This window comes from Hyperoodon ampullatus (assembly GCF_949752795.1).
Source record: "Hyperoodon ampullatus genome assembly, chromosome: 4".
In the NCBI taxonomy this organism is placed as follows: Eukaryota; Metazoa; Chordata; class Mammalia; order Artiodactyla; family Ziphiidae; genus Hyperoodon; species Hyperoodon ampullatus.
The window spans coordinates 37,299,788-37,316,846 of record NC_136917.1 but is presented as its reverse complement, the minus strand read 5'-3'; the positions used below and the strand labels follow the sequence as shown (position 1 = coordinate 37,316,846).

The 17,059-nt window shown below is 56.7% G+C and overlaps 1 protein-coding gene across 1 annotated transcript; it reads right to left on the bottom strand.

The window, feature by feature from the left end:
* Positions 1 to 422: 422 nt before the first annotated feature.
* Positions 423 to 14,852, bottom strand: JAK3 (Janus kinase 3; the record flags this gene model as incomplete). The annotated part of the gene is made up of 24 exons (XM_079701512.1): positions 423 to 530; positions 1,477 to 1,587; positions 1,940 to 2,057; positions 2,381 to 2,553; positions 2,840 to 2,964; positions 3,463 to 3,652; positions 3,724 to 3,863; positions 4,501 to 4,651; positions 4,791 to 4,942; positions 5,025 to 5,157; positions 5,860 to 5,987; positions 6,792 to 6,876; positions 7,462 to 7,593; positions 7,822 to 7,949; positions 8,526 to 8,712; positions 8,922 to 9,033; positions 9,484 to 9,641; positions 9,741 to 9,863; positions 10,415 to 10,709; positions 11,134 to 11,279; positions 11,457 to 11,568; positions 11,882 to 12,005; positions 12,459 to 12,655; positions 14,791 to 14,852. The coding sequence occupies 24 exons, from the start codon at positions 14,850 to 14,852 to the stop codon at positions 423 to 425; spliced, it is 3,390 nt and encodes a 1,129-aa protein (XP_079557638.1).
* Positions 14,853 to 17,059: the final 2,207 nt, after the last annotated feature.

Below are 17,059 nucleotides of genomic sequence, written 5' to 3'. Positions count from 1 at the left end.
ATAGAAGCCTGAGATCACATATTTAAAGCTATATAATGTCTCCTCTGGAAATGAGACAGGAAGCTCCAGGACAGACCCTCAGAGGTTGGGAAGATCGGGGGGACTTAACTCTGGTCCCTCAATTCTGGGGGGGCGCTCAGTAGACCCCACCATTGCATCTGTCTTGAATCTTTGCAAGTTCCCAATGCTACGAGGCTGCTGTTGCTCTACAAGCCAGGGGTGCTCCCCCAAGTGCAATGTCATTTGCCCCATGAGGGGGTCTCTGAAGTGGGAGGGCCAGAGAGGGGTAGGTCCCTGATCAAGGTCACACAGCCAGTCCATGGAGACCAGAACCCAGAGGTCTGTGTGCAGGAGATATAAAAAAGACAGAGAATGGGGTTCTCCCTCTAGACAAGCAGGTCAGGGTCTCCTGCCTCTGGACACTATTCCTGGCTTCCACTCCACAGTGCATCCAGCTGGGGGCCCAGGGCACTGAATGGTGGCCGGTCTTGTGGGCTAGGGGCCCAGCACAGCTTCATGAGCTCATGAACCTGAGGGGGTGGGAAGAGACAACAGGGTCACATGTGAGTGGTAGGAAGGACATGACTCCTGTTCACAGTTTTAAAATATAAATTAGACTCCATCCCTCCCTTGCTCCAAAGACTCCCATGGCTCCCTATGGATCTTAGAACAAAATTTCATCACCTCCCCTGCCTCCCTCCCTCTACCATCACCTCCATCACCTCCTCTCTTGTTCCATGCAGCCACATCTGCCCCCATCTCATTTTGTAAATACACCAAACTCATTCCCACCTCAGGGCCTTTGCACCTGCTGTGTGCTCCACTGAGAATGCCCTCTCCCAGCTTTCCCCATGGGTGAGATCCTCTTCCTCCTTCAACCCCTCTAAGAGGCCATCCCTGACCACACACACCCCCATCTCTTTCCAGACATTGATCACCACCAGAATGTTCTTGTTAGCTTCTGCTGGTTACAGGGAGGAGGGGTAGTATCTCTTCTGTCCCCTGCTGGATCCCCAGCACCCAGCACAGAGCCAGCACACAGTCGGCGCTCAATAAATGTTTGTGGCCTGAACAGATTAATTTGTGAATAACCAACCACACGTCAGACACTTCCACAAAAGCTGTGATGAGAAACTGTAAGAGTCATCATCATTTATTGAGCACCAACTATATGCCAGGCTCAGAGCTGAGCAATGGAGAGATGTTAGCTAATCTGATCCTCTCCCACCCTATAAGGCATTGTTATTCCCATTTTGGAGACAGGTAAACTGAGGCTCTGAAAGTGTTTGTGACTTGCCATACAGTGAGAGAGCAGCAAAGTAGAGGCCAGAAATCCCCTTCAGCCTCATGCTCTGGTCCCTGCTCTCAATCAAGAGATGTCTGTGGCGGAGAGACCCAGAGGGACCAGCAGGCTTGCCCAGGCCCCCTGGTGAATCTACAAAGTTGGGAAGCTGAGGCAGGCCCTCCAGTGCTCACCTCACCAGGACAGGCAGGAGGTGCGGGCAGCCTCTGGCCGTCGGCCAGCAGCTCCAGGAGGCGGCAGAGGGCTGGCACATCTCTCTCACATCCCATCATCCGCAGGAACTCCTGGAGCCAAGGGGGAGGGCCCGAGGTGGGGGAGGAGCCATCCATGATGGCCGCCCGTGATGTGGGGGTCAGCCACAGTGAAGGGAGGAAGGGAATCACCCACCCGTGGTGGGGAAAGGGGCCCTCCTTAATGGAGGAGGAGGAATTGTCTGTGATGCATGGGGGAGGGGCTGCCTGTGGTGGTATGGGAGGTGGGGGTCAGCCACAGTGAAAAGGGGTCCTACTGGAGCCTCTAATGCTGGGACCAGAGGACCCTGAGCAAGAGAGGGACGAGGGCATAAACAGGACGGGTTTTGGCCAGGAAGGGGTTGTGGGGGAGGAGGGTCTTGGGGGTCCAGGGGTGCCGACTCACGGCTGAGGGGCTACAGCTCTTGTCACTGTAGGTGAAGAGCTCGTACAGGACGACCCCGAAGCTCCAGACATCCGACTGGCGCGAGAAGATGTTGTCCGAGAGGGACTCTGGGGCGTACCTGGAGGGGAACAGGGAGGCCTTGGGGGGCGACAGTAAGGAAGAGGACGGGAAAGGACACAGCCTCGGACTGGGGTAGCTGGTCACGGTAGGTGGGAGTTATGAGAAAGTCTCCAACCCTGGGGTGCCCCAGGGCGGGGCCTGGGCGGGGTCAGGGCGGAGCCAGAACAAGAAAAAGAGCGTGGTCCGGAAGGGGCCGGGGCCGTGGGGACGTGGCCAGGGCGGGCCCCAGATCCTGGGGGGAGGGGCGGGGCCAGGAAGGTGGGGGCAGGGGAGGGGCCTGGGTAGTGGGGAGGAAGGGTGGGGCAGGGGCGAGGTCTCTACCAGAAGATGGGGCTCTGGCCTGGCTCGCGGACCACGTAGTAGTCTTTGTCGAGCGGCAGCAGCTTGGCGAGGCCGAAGTCAGCGATTTTGACATGCGTCTCGCTCTCCACCAGGATGTTACGGGCTGCCAGGTCGCGGTGCACGCAGCGGCGGGAGCCCAGGTACTCCATGCCCTGCGGGAGGGCACGGAATATGGACCCCAGGATGACTCCGCAGGGTCCCCAGTCTGACATGGAATCCAACACCAGCCCCAACCCAGACCCCGAGCCTAACCCTACCCCTGACCCATCCTGCACTCCAGTCCTGACCTTAGCCCTAACTCAACCCCACTTCCAGCCTGACCAGGACCCCAGACTTCAACCCTCAGCCTTCCTGGGGAATCCACGCAGACCTTGCCCAGGTCGAGCCAGGTCAGTTCCCGCAGGTCTGACGGGCGCCCCGCCCTCTTCCGACCCGCACCTTGCAGATTTGCGAGGCGTAGAGGAGCAGGCGGCCAGCGTCAAGGCGCGCGCGGTGCCGCTGCAGGAAGTCGCGCAGGCAGCCGCTGGGCAGGTACTCCATGACCAGCCGCAGGCTCAGGCGGCCTAGGGGAGGCGGGGGAGGCAGGGAGAAGTCACCACAGGGCCTAACTTTGTCTACTCCCCTCCCCATTCTCCTTCCCGGTTGAGAGTGGGACCTCGTGTCCCTCCTGGCCTCAATATTGCTTTCTGTAAAATGGGAACGGCACAGTGACGCTTATCGCTAATGTCTTTTTGAGTACTTTCTACAATATTCATTGATTCTTTTAAACCTCATAATGACCCATTTTTTCCGGTGGGGAAATTGTCGATCCCAAGGCAGTCTACATCAGTAAACAAGACCAGTCAGGGGGATATATGTATATGTATAGCTGATTCACTTTGCTGTACAGCAGAAACTAACACAATATTGTAAAGCAACTCTACTCCAATAAAAATTAATTAAAAGAAAAAAAAAGACCAGTCAGTAGCACCCGCACTGGCGTTCTCAGACCACCCTAAAATGGCACTGCAGAAGGATGAGGATGTGTGATTTGAAGAGCATCCACTTGGGAGGTGGCTCACCTGGGCCATAGCTGACACCCCGATACTTGACAATGAAGTCACTGTGGAGGGCTTTGAGGATCTGGATCTCCCGCTGGAAGTCCCTCTGCTGTTCTGGCCCGCTGTGCTGCAACTGCTTCACGGCCACCAGGGCACCTGTGTTGTCGCCCAGCGGGTCATAGCGGCACAGTTCCACGCTGCCAAAGTTGCCCTGGAGGAGAGCAGGGCTGGTGTCCACGTGCATGGGTGCTACCCCACCCACCCCAGCCTAACCCTCCTCACCTTGCCCAGCTGTGAGATGTACTTGAGGTGTCTCTCCTCAAAGATGGTAGGGTCCTGGCAGGCATAGAGCTGGGCGCCATTCCAAAGCCCATCATGGGGAGCCAGGGCACCAGGTGTGGGGTCTGAGAGGAGCTCATAATCTGGGGGGCACAGGCAGTGAGTGAGCAGTGCATTGGGCCCTAAGCCCCCACTCCTAACTGACTTGCTATGTGACCTCCATCTGAATGCTTAGCCTCTCTGTGCATTATGGCAGGGCCTCTGCAAGCCAAGAAGTACTTTGTGGGGCTGGAAAAAGGTGCTCCTGGGCAAAGGCAGCCCTCTTATGCAGTGCACATGCTGTACACAGAAGGGCATTTCCCAGACTCCACTGCCATGGGGTATGGTCAAATGACTGAGCTCAGGCTGATAGGGGACAGGGACATGCTGAATGCCCCCTTAGGCCTGGCCCATGGAAACCTAGGTGGGACCTTCTACACTCTCTCTTGTTTGCAGAGGATCCAGCAGGGGCCTGAGGCCATGGGATGGGGGGAACCACAAAGGGAGAGTTTCTTGTTGACCTGGACACCCTCATTGAATGAGAGCTAAACATCCATCATGTTCAACCTTGAATTGAGGGGCCTGTTTGTTACAGCAGCTGTTGAAACTCGTGCTGTCACAGTCACCAACCATTCCAACCTTGCCAGGCACACAGGGCAGGCTCTACATGCAAACCTCGCTCTCCTACTGGGCCCACTATGACATGCTGGCCCTCCCCACCCTGCCTGGCCCAGTGGGCACCTGAAGTGATGAGGCTATTCAGGTCACGGATGACAGCACGGAAAGAGGGCCTCTGGCCTGGCTCGTAGGCCATGCACTGTTGGATCAGCAGGGCCAGCTCCATCCACTTGAGTGCAGGCAGTTGCTGCCGTTCCTGGTAAAACTGGAGCTTCTGAGGGCAGGAGGAGGGGCTGGTCACCCCCAGTGCACCCTCAGAAAGCACCCCCAGACACCCCCATCCTCCCCAAGCTGGACTTCAGTCTACCCTTCTGTCAAATGAGAGCTCTAGAGGCCAATACTCATGCTCTGACCTTGGCAGGATCCAGGGTGCTGATGGGCATTGTGACACCGCTGAACACCTCCCAGACTGTGGCACCAAAGCCCCACTTGTCAGCTTCCAAGCCAAGTGTTCGGGCCTCCTGGAGACACTCAGGGGCCACCCAGGGGATCCTGTCAGTGAGCACTGGTGGAGAGGCAAAGATGGGGTCAGGGATCTACTTCCTTGCCTCACGAGGCCCCTCCCTCCTCCACCCCGCAGCACTTACTCTCCAGGCTTAGCACAGTGGGGCTGACACCAGGGTCACTCAGCTTGATGAAAGGCAGGTTCCCATCAGCCCCCTCCCGAGCCAGGAGCACCTTCCGGGCTGAGACATTGCCGTGAGGGAGACCTTTGTCTTCCTAAGTGGACCAAGCATAGGAAAATGCCAAGAATGATGAATGAATATTCTGGCTGGCGAACTCCTGCACATCCTTCAAAGCCCACCTGGTACTGCTCAGGCCATACTTCAGCATCTTCCCTAGACTATTGGCAGTCCACCCACCATGTCCCACCCTCTTCTCAAACACTGCTCCCCCATCCCATGGCTCCCCACTCCCTTCAGGATAAAGTCAAAGGTCCTCAGCCCAGCACTCAAGGCCCTTTGAGATCCAGCTCTTGTTCACTCTTCCCATGAGCTTCTCTCTCCCACATCTCCACCCTGTTCTCCTGCCAGGCAACCTGCCTGGTGCACCCCAAGACAGGCAACACACCTTCTGAGCTGCAGCCTTTGCCCAGGCTGTTCCCTCAGCCTGACATGCCCTCCTTCCTTTCTCTTCTTAATGAACTTCTACTTAATCTTCAAGGTCCCAACTCTAATGTTCTTTCTTCTGGAAAGCCTCCCTCCCTGGCCAGCCTCATTGCTCACTACTCCCCTCAATTTCCATGAATTACAAGCTGTTCCCTTCTGCTCTTACACCTCTGAACCTGTTTATATGCTGTTCTCTCATTCTAAAATGCCCTCGCCTTGCACCCTTGCCAAACTCCTGTCCACACGACAGAGCCCACTCTCAAAGTCCCGTACACTCTGTGAATGGAGGGTGGAGCCGCAGAGGAGCACTCACCAGATAGTTGAGGGCATAAGCCAGCTGTTTGATCACCTGTAGCTTCCAGCTGGCCAGCACCAGCTGGCCACACTTGCGCAGATATGTGTCCAGTGCTCCCAGGTATACAAATTCCTGCACCATTATGCCTGGTGGCAGTAGGGAGGGGCACGGTTGGGAGGTAAGACTGTACTTGTGTTCAACAGGCTCTGCCCCATCTCCACCTTCAAGGGTCCCTTGAACTCTCAGCTCTGACTTTTCCCTCCCCTATTCCTCCATCCTTACCCCACTCACCTCTCTTCCTCCCCATTTCCCATCTCAGAACCATTTGTCTGAAATGCCTGGAAGGTGCCAAGCTCTCTCCATGACTCACTTCCAGCCCTTTGCATGTTCTGTGTTTCTGCCTGGGACATCCCTCTTCCTTCACTTCCCTAATGCCTATTTATCCTTGCCTTTCCAGCTTAGAACTTATCCTTGCCTACCCAGAATCATTGCTTGACCTCCAAGCTGGGTTAGCAGCCTCTGATCACCCACAGTGCCCTGCGCTGCCCCCATCACACAAAATCATTTATCATCCTGCTCAGCTTATCGTGTTCTACGCTAGGCACCCAGCTCCTGGCACATACTGGGCTCCCAATAAATAGCTGATGAGCTGAACTGACGGAACCGAGGCAAGGAGAGGTGGCGTGGACCTTGCAAATCTGCAACAGAGTGAGATTGGAACCCAGGTCTGCCTGACTTGAGATAATTTGGGGGGCTGGTATAGGTGGGAGCCTGGAGTTGCTTGCCCAAGGAGTGATGATTCATGGAGATGGGTATAGGTTTGGAGATTTGAGGGGGAGGGTGATAGACCCTGGTGGAATGGACCCCCAGCCAGGGCAGGCTCTGGATGTGTATAGCTATTGCTGGGCTCAATGAGGCAGGGCAGGGGTGGGGCGGGGAATGTCTCTCACTGTCTCCAGCCATGCACACGCCATGGAGCAACACGAGATGCTGGTATGACACTTGACTCATCAAGGTCGCTGCTTCCAGGAATGACTGGGGAGGAAAGAAGGGAGAGAAGATGCGTGGGTTTCTTCCACTTCAGGGTCAGACCAAGGACCCCAAACTTGCTGCTCTCACACCTGCCTCAGGAGACCTGGCCGCCAGCCTCCTTTGGCCCTGGAGTCCACCATTAGTGCACACAGCACTCTGTATCATGATTTTCTGATGGAGGCAGGAAGTCCCCACTGTATTCTACCTTGAATCTCTCACACAAGTGGGAGATTTGGGGTTTGAGAAGGGCTCAAACCTTCCTCTGTGTTGCCCAGCCCCTGCTGATGCCTCCATCAGCATCATTCCTCTCTTCTCCTCTGCTCGTTCCTCTCTGACCCACTGGCCTCCTTGCTGTTCCTTAAACATGACAAGCTTGGCCCTGCCTCAGGACCTTTGCACTGGCTGTTCCCTCTGTCTGGTGTACTCTTTCTGTTTGCATCTAACTGCCCTGACCCTTCTATATTTCATGGAGATGCTGTGGCTACATTTCTGTTGTTTTAAGACCCTGTGTGTTTCAAATTTCTCTGAATCCATGACCCTCTCTCCACCCAGGCTCTAACCCAGGAGGCCTGGCCCCACCCTGCTCACCTCCATGCAGTTCTTGTGCTTGGCATCCATCACTTTGAGCAGCACCTCTGTCTCTCGGGCCTCCCCATCCACAACCTCATGGCGACAGCCCCGGTAAATCTTGGTAAAGGACCCATGACCCAGGTTCTCATGCTGGAGAGTGAGGGGGCAACATGAGAGGCCAGTGAGGGGGCTCCCATGGATCCAGTCCCCTAGCCCTGGTCCAAGCAAGGCACAGGTAACGGACTCATTTTACAGATGATGAAACAGAGGCATAGGGAGGTTACATCACATGCCTGAGGCCACACAGAAGAGAGGGATGTAGACCTGGTCTTTCTGGATCTCAACTGAGGTATCCCCCCATTTCCTGGGGCCCCTTACCCACTCCAGGCTGTCAGCAGGGATCTTGTGAAATGTCATCTGACTCAGCTGGCATTGGGATTGAGGCTGAACAGGGGATGATGTGGGTGGGTTGCAATCTCTCCGGACCACAATCAGATTGGACTTTTCTATGGGGAGTGGATGGAAGAAAACCAGAGGTCAGAGGTGAAAGGTCCTCAAAGGTTTGCTCACTCCCTGTCTCAGTGTGGAGTCTTCTTCAGAAGCCAATACTAAGAGGAGGACTCCAGGGCACATAATTTATTTGAAAGGAGACTCCAGGAAGTCCCATTGAGGGGTGGGAGAGTCAGACAGAGAGGGAAGAAACCCTGCAGGGGGTGCAACTGAGCAGATGATGCTGTGGGCAGCCTGGTCTCAGTCCTGCTAGGGATTCTGGGAGACTCTGGAGAACTCACACCTCAAAGCTGTCCCATCGAAGGGGTTTGTCTGAGAGCAAAATTCACCCAGAGGAAGAGGCAAGAGATGGACAGAGGCTAAGTGCTAGTGACATCACTCAGATCCAGCTGTGCCCGGATCTAACCATGCCTGAAAGCAGCCTCTATCCCACGAGTCCCGAATCACCTTTTTTTCCCTCCTAAACTACCTTGACCTGCAGTCTCTGCCACTTGCCATACAAGAGCTGGAACAGACACAGAAAGGCAGGGACCCAGATTGATCACTCAGCTCAGGGGAGAAGGCAGGCTCACCTTTGGGTCTGGGGGTGCAGCAGAAGGTGAGGTTCAGCTCAACCCCATCCACGTGCAACCCACCATCCCAATAGGCTGCCAGGAGCTCTCGAAGACTGCTGTGGGGATGGCCAAGGCCAGCCAGGGAGAAGGTTCCTGTGGGGTCGCACCGGATGAGGCAGCCCTTGTAATCAGGGCCCAGGGGGGTCTGCAAAGAGGAGTGATCCCTGAGTGGGAGTGGGCGGCACCCTCCCCCTCAAATCTCCAAGCCTTTGCCTATGCTGTTCCCTTCACTGGGAATGCCTTTTCCCTCCCCTTCTTCAGGAAGTAATGCTGACTCATCTTTCAGTTCTCAGCTCAAATATCATCTCCTCCAGGAAGCCCTCCTTGCCCTCCTGGCCCCTATGGTAGACTGACCGGGACACAGACAGTTAGGAGGTAGCTGTCGAAATCCTGAGGACTGCGGCGGAGAACGTAGGAGCCGGGAAGTGAACCCCCAGCCTTGAGTTTGTTGATGGCAAAATCCAAGCTGTGGGGAAAGGTGGGAGGGAACTGAGATTCGAAGATGGAGAGAAACAGAGAGATAGAGGCAGAGAAACCAAACTAAACCTGAGTTCTAATTCTGGTTTCTCTGAAGCCCTGGGAAGGTCACCAGGTAACATTCCCTCACTCCCTCCCATTTATAAATTGAGCCAGAAGTTAGGCTTCTGCCTCAGGGGTTAAAGAGGAGGCTGCAGGTGAAGCCGGGCACTGCGAGCATCCCCAGAAAATGGCTCTGGGACCTCGAGGAGGGAAGCGGCTGCCCTGGCAGCAGAAAGGAGACCCTAGACTCGTTGAGCGCCAACTATGCACCTGGCGCTGTTCAAGCACTTGATCCCTTGTCCAGGGCTCCTGAAAGGCGAGGACACAGAGGCTCCAAGATGGGGAGTGACTGAGATTCGGTCCCGGTGAGTCTGGCCACATGGGGGCGGGTCCTTACGTGATGGGGCCATGGCACTGCACAGCCACCTGCTCCAGCAGCCGCGGCGGCGCCACCTCCTTGCAGAAGTAGTGCCCGGAGTCAGTGGTCAGCCGGAAGTAGCCATCCACGAGCGCCACGAAGGACAACGCTGCGGGCAGCCCCGGGAACTCGGCCTCCTGTGAGGATCCGCGTCAGCGCACGCTGCGGCCCGGGGGTGACAGTCCCGCATCCCTGCCCTCGGGTAAGGCAGGAGGGGAACGGGGTCCAGCACCCACCAGGATCTGGTTGTCTGTCCTGGTGATGGTGACCAGGCGGTGCTCCCCGGCGGGGCCAATGCGTGGGGCCTGCTTGATGCTGATATCCACGATTTCTGGAAAGTCGCAGAAGGGCTGGAGGACCTGGGAAGAAGGGGGAGGACTGAAGCTGGGGATCCCTCCCACTCCGAGCCCCCATTCCCTTTTGGAAGCCTGGACCCCACCAACCCATACAACCCATACTCATGAGACCCGCCCCTCTCAGCCTCATCCAGTCACGTCCCTCTCCCACCCCACCACTGCCAAACCCCGCCTCCTTCTCTCGGCAGGTCCCCCAGCCCACCTCACCCCGAGCCCCTCCCTCACTTAGCTCCACTTTATCTCGCGGTGTCTCTTAGTACAGTCGGGAGCCCCACCCACCCTCAGTCCTGCCTCTTCCCTCAACCTGCAGTTAGCCCCACTCTGAGCCCCGCCCACCCAACTAGCCCCTCCCTCTACGCCCCGCCCATTTCATTCCCACCTCCTCGCTCAGCCCTACACCTCACTCAGCCGGGTGCCCTCCCCCACAAGCCCTCTCACAGTCCCTCTTCTCTTCGGCCCCGCCCCTCACAGCCCCTCCCACTTCCTTGCCCCTCCCCCTGGCCCCGCCCCCGCCGTTGGCCCTGCCCAGAGCCCCAATCCACCCGACCTCGCACCTCGTGTTCTCCCGGGCTCCAGGCGATGCCACTGCCGCCAGCCACGCGGAGCTGCCCCGGCGCATCCTGACCACCAGCAGCTCCGGGGAGGCCCACGCGGAAGGTCTCGGTGGCCCTGTCTGGGTCCAGCCGCTCGAGGTCCATGATGTACTTGGCCATGAGCGAGTGCTTATCAGCCTGGCAGGCGGCCAAGCGGCTCAAGGCCCGGCGCACTGTCCTTCGGATACGCCTCCGCGTCACGAAGCTCAGGCCCTGGATCAGGTCGCGCAGGCCGGGGGGCAGGCAGACCTTGTAGCTGCGAGCGGGGGGAGTGGGGCCCTCAATGTGGAGAGGGGCCTCCGCAGGGAGGGCAGGGACGTACATCAACCCAGACTTTAGTTGAGGGGCTGGAGTGTCGCCTCAGTAGGGGGGCACAGAGACACACTCAGGGACAGGCATGGGCGTAGGGCCTCTCTATAGGAAGGGCCATTGGGGCCCATAAGACAGACAGAGACACACATAGTCCTTTTAGCTGCCTGAAGCCCGACAATGGAGTCTCAGTGGGACTGTGTTGAAAGGAGGAGTGTGGGCTGGGTGACATGAACACACTGGTGGCTTGTAGGTGGGCAGCCCCAAGGTGGGCAACCCCAAGGTGGGCCTGGACTCTGGCAGTGCTCTGGTGGAGCCATGCTGGCTCACTCCTAGGTAGAGGCTGGGCGCCACAGCCTGGAAGCCCTCACCTGATGGTCTTCAGCAGCTCCTCGGGCCGCTGACCCTGCTCGAGGGCCATCTGGGCCAGGTCCAGCACAGCCAAGCTGAGACACTCACCCTGCTCCTTGAGGCTGAGGCCCATCGGGAGGCGGCCGCTGACCAGGTCATTGCGGTGCTGCAGGCCAGTCACAGCCCAACCATGAGCCCTGATGTTGCTCTGTAGACCCCCACACCTGGGCTGACCTCCACCCCTGGACTGCCACAGGGAGGGTCAGCCGAGGCTGCCCAACCACGAGCCCTGATATTGCCCCAGGGACCTCACCCCTGGGCTGAGCCCCAGGCAGACCCCTACCTGGGCAAAGAGGTGCTCCAGGACTGGCAGGTCAAGGATGGCACTGGCTAAGTCCTTTCGTAGCCCAAAGCGGTGACACTTCTCTAGCCCAAACCAGTTGGGGAAGTAAAAGCTGTGCGAGAGGGGAGAACCCTGGAGTGGGGATACGATGGAGGGACTGTGCCAGGACCTCAAAAAGCCCAGGTTATGCCACTGACTTGCTGTGTGACCTTGGACAAGTGACCTACCCTCTCTGGCATTAGTTTCCTCACCTGTGAAATGAGCAGTGACCACGCCCTCCCTGGGGCATCCACCAGGAGGTACGTGGAGATGATGATCGAAGGGTCACTGTTGTTTTAAACTCCCATTTCCCTCAGCCAAAGGCATGCCCTCTCGGTATCATTTAACCCATACCTGTTGGGGGGCGGGCAGGGGATACTTCCTACCGGAGCCTGTAGACAAGGACCTGGGTGCCTGTGTCCTCCACGGAGAAGATGTGGCTCGGGGGGAACCAACAGGACAGGTCCTCCAAGGCCAGAGCAAAGAGGGAGTGGTACACGGGCAGGATGCCTGAGGGGATGCCCCCATCAGTTCCGTCCCAAGTCTCCCCATCTGTCCCCTGCAGGGCTGCCATGTTATCCCCATGCAGCCCCACAGGCTTTTTCTCATCCTCAGCTCTGACACCATGTCCCACCCCTGCTCGCACCCATTCTAGGGCTCCCCATTGCCCTTAGGAGAGAAGCCATGTGCTCAGTCTGCTTCTCAGGGCTCCCTGCCCCTCTACCCAGAGCATCTCTTTCCATGTACAGTTTACCTCGAGGGATGACCAGCTGTTTCCCCTAGTATACCATCACGCCTCTGAGTCTTTGCACATGCCGTTTCCTGTGCACCCTCCTCCCTTACCACACCCCTACTCATCCCTCTAACCCCAGCTCCAATGCTGACTCCACTTGGCAGCTCCCAATCTGTGTTCCGCACAGTCCTACCCCTCCCTCTGGCCAAGCCTTCTAGGGACCCACTCACCACTGGCCTTAGCAGCCCAAACACATAACTCTTCAGCTGAGTGGTCCCCAAAGGAGAAGGATAGGCACTGCGGGGGTCCAGGGCCCCGAGGGGGCAGCAGCACGTGCAGGGCACCAACCTCTGAAGAGGAGAGGCTGCAGGAGCGCTGAGGGATCAGGGGCGTCTCCTCACTTGGAGGTGCCATGAGTGCAGCCTGCCTGGACACAGAAAGAGGCAGCCCCTCAGTTGTGATCAGGGGACAAGGCTACAAAGCTTCTGGGGTGGGGTTGGGGGCAGAGATGCTGATGAGTGAGGTAGGGATGAAGCCGGAGAAAGAGGGAGAAGACAGGGACAGAGGGAAACTCAGAGATGGAGAGAGATAGAGAGGGGGAGCTGAGTGTGCAAGGTGGGTGAGGAGCCATAACCCCCCAGGTGAGGGCTGTGCTGGGAGGCTGCAAGACGTTCACACAACTTTGTGTGAACTGACACTCCAGACTATTGGTGCCCAGGACAGACATCTCTAGTCGATCTCCAGCCTCCACACATACCACCTCTCCAACAATTCTCCAGACAGGCATGACCAATCAATCACAGATATAGGGATTTGCTAACCAGAAAGCAGATAGATACTGGCCTGTGCACATGGGTGGGGATAGAAGTGGCCATCCCTCCCTGTGAAGCTGGAGGATTCAAGCATTTCTGAGGCTGGGGCTAGAAGCTTTTGCAGCTGGTGTGATGCATGCCTTGGGGGCAGATCCAGACTGATGACTCAGTCAACAGAGATCTCTGTGTGTCTCCCCTGCTCCCTGCATCTCAGTTCCTTTCATCACTCCCACCATTAGGTCCCCATAGTAGGAAGCCCTCCCTGGGATAGGCCCAGGAGGAAACCACCCACCTTATTCCCAGGTGTTCTACACCAGCCAACTTCCAGATCTCTGTCGCCCTGGGGGGCCCAGAGCTCAGGACCCCTGGCTGGGTAGAGGGAAGAGTTGGGTTTCAAACCCAATGAGGAAAAGGGTGGAGACAGAGAAGAGCCACGTAAATTGACCCAAATGAAGAAGATACAAAAAGAGAATGTTGGATAAAAACTATGTTCCAAAATAATAGCCGGAGGGGGGCTGATAGCATTAATGAGATTTTAAAACACCCAGAATATAAGCCTGGGACTGGGGATAGGAAAAAACCCCAGGCTCTGGGTTCAAATCCCAGCCCCACCGCATTCTGGTTTCATGACCCCAGCAGGGCTTCCACTGCTGGGACGCAGCTTTTTCGGCTGTGAAATGTGCTGATTCCCACCTGCTTCAGTGAGGTGGCTTGCTGAGCCCAGCCTGAGCTGTCAACACGTTTAATCCATGCTAAGTGGCACAAATCCTTGGTGACATGCCCAGCAAGCCCTTGACAAATGCCAGATGAACCAGACAGGAAGGTCCCTTAGCACAGTGGTTTAGGGGTTACCATCAGGGAGGCAGGGCGTGGAGGAGACAGAACTTTCCCCAAGGGACAGTCCGTTGTCATCAGCTCCCAGACCAGGAATTGGAACGTTCCCGTCCCGTGAGCTCTGACCCTCCCCGCCACCACCCCATCTTGTCACTCCCCACAGAGGTGCCCACAGTCTTATTTCTCAGTCGTCCTGATCTTGCCCAAATTTGCACCTTTATGTAAATGGAATCACACAGTGTGTCTTGTGTTTAAAATAAATCTTAAAGAAACATGATTTTTAAGGCTTCCCTGGTGGCTCAGTGGTTAGGAATCCACCTGCCAATGCAAGGGACACGGGTTCGAGCCCTGGTCCAGGAGGATCCCACATGTCGCGGAGCAACTGGGCCCGTGAGACGCAACTGCTGAGCCCACATGCCACAACTACGAAGCCCACGTGCCTAGAGCCTGTGCCCCGCAGCGAGAGAAGCCACCACAAGGAAAAGCCCACGCACCGCAACGAAGAGTAGCCCCCGCTCGCTGCAACCAGAGAAAAGCCTGCTCACAGCGATGAAGACCCAACGCAACCAAAAATAAATACATACATTTATAAAAAAAAAAAGAAAGAAACATGATTTTTAAAATATTGAAAGTAAAAAAAGAAAGTCTGTCTGGAGCCCAGAAAAATGCCCCTGTTTTAACACCAAAAGTCCCGCATGCCGGGAAGGTTGGCTGGTCCCCCAGTGTTCCGGCCTGGGACCTGGGATTTTAGGGGCTTCGAACTGTCCCCTCAGGGACCGGGAGCCCTGGGCGCATGCGCAATGATTCTTTCAGGTCCAGGAAGCTGGGAATTCGAGGTCTCCTATGCAGAACGAAACTGAGGCCCAGAGAGGGGAGCGCTTTGCCAGAGGCCACACACCCAGCTGTCCCAGCTCACATCTGGCAGCTTTCCTCAGAGGCCTGAAAGGCAAACTTGCCTTTGTCCCCAGCTGCGACCATCCACACAGTCTCCTCCCACGCCCATCCCCGACCAGAGCCCTGTGGTACCACCAGCTCTTACCTGGAGGTGAGGACCTCTGGGCCGGCTACGGGAGGGCAGAGGCGAGCGACAGCGGGAGGAAAGTCCCACTCGCTCCTTCCTGTGTGGGCCCCTCAGCTTCCTGAGCTGCTGTCACTTACCGAAAGTCATGGCCATGTGGGCGATGGGGGGGGGGGGCGGGGAGGGGCAGAAAGTTCCGGAAGCCTCTGCAGCAGCAGTCCTGCTCAGACAGGCTGTTGGAGACCCCAGACCTAAGGGAAGGGGTGACAGCACAGAGAAGGGCCCAGGTCACACAGGGGCGCCTCAGCAGGCTGCAGGACTCACTCTCTGTGGGGCCCTGGCAACACCCTGGCTTCTCCAGCCTCAGTTTACCCATCTGTGGCATGTGTGGGTTGGGCACCTAGATGAACTAATTTCGCACCTAAGGAAGGGAACTGGGCTGGATCTGCCCAGGAAGGAGGCAGGGAAGTTGCCTCAGACAAAAGTCAAGTTCTCCTTCAAGGTATTTCTCCCAAGAGACCCTGGGAGGGATAATAGCCCACTATTGTGCTCTGTGCCTTAAGCCCAGCCCTAGAAACTGTGAAAACCAGACAGACCCGGACCTGCCCTCAGGCTCACCTCACTATCTGGTCTGGCAGGAAGGCAATTAATCATTATGGATAACAAAGAAAACCAAGGTGACAGGACAGGCACAGGCTGGGGCTCCGGTGCAGGGGTCCGAGGCTCTGTGTAGAGGCCAGGAAGGATCAAGCAGGAATCTGAAGCGGGACAAAGAGGGCTCCTGGCAGAGAACGCTACCAGCCCCAAGGCCCAGAGGTGGGAGTGAGTCGAGCTGTTTATGGCCCCAAGGGTGTGGCTGGGTGCAGTGAGGAGGGAGGGGGATGGCAGGGCAGTCAGCTGGGGCCAGATCACAGCGGGGTCTGATGGATGCTTTTTAACACCCCTGAGGCTGTCATGAGTGGAGGAGTGGGGCAGTGTCCAGGTCAGACCAGGGCCAGTGTCCTTAGTAGGATACAAACCCCAGAAAGTAGAGCTCTGGGGACAGATTTAAGAGGACCCTTTCATCTCTGTAATCCCGTCACAAGCCCTGGCACTAAAATGGCTTTGGTACGATTTTGTTGACTTTAATTCAGTCACCCACAGACACTTCTTGGGCACTTCCTGTGTGCAGGGCATTGGGGACACTGCAGGGGACAGAGCAGACCCAGTCTCTGCCTGGTGGAGCCAACAGTCTAGTGGGGGAGATGACAATAAATAAACTATTATCGAATCAGTGTTTCAGTGGCCCTCGGTGCCAGGCTGCTAGGAGAAACTCTGAGTCTGGGAGAGATGCGTGGAGGAAGTGACTTTGATACTGAAATCCAAGGACAAGTAGAATTAACCAGAGAGTGATCTGGAGGCGTGGGGAGTTCTGGCAGAGGAACAGCCCAGGCAAAGGCTGAGAAGATGGGCAAGGTCACAGTGTTCCTGAGAAGGACAGGGTGGCAGGGAAAAGGTGTGCTGAGACGTTTGGAGGCATCAGTAGGGACTTGTGGGTGGAGGGAAGAGGTATGAGGTGTGTCCTCAGCACAGTGGGAGCCAGAGCAGGCTTGTGGCAGGAAGTGCTGCATGGGAGCTTAGCCATAGTATTTTTCTTTCATTTCCTGGGTGGCTTCAGCAGAGAAGAATGCAAACGTGTACTCCCATCCCTGGCCCTGAGAGGGAGGTTCCTGCCCTCCAGGAAGGACAGTGAGTCTCTAGGCCCCTGACAATGCTATGGTCACTGTGGTATGTTGAGAATGAGCAGAAGGGGAACAGAGTCAGGATAAAGGTGGCACCACCAGTCCCAGATAGGAGCATGTGACGTCTCCATGAGGAGATTCCAGGAAGCAGAGCCCAGAATTTACCCAAGAATAAACTGGAGGGCTTCCCTGGTGGCGCAGTGGTTGAGAATCTGCCTGCCAATGCAGAGGACACGGGTTTGAGCCCTGGTCTGGGAGGATCCCACATGCCGCGGAGCAACTAGGACCGTGAGCCACAACTACTGAGCCTGTGCGTCTGGAGCCTGTGCTCCGCAACAAGAGAGGCCGCGATAGTGAGAGGCCCGTGCAACGCAATGAAGACTGGCCCCTGCTTATCGCAACTAGAGAAAGCCCTCGCACGGAAACGAAGACCCAACACAGCCAAA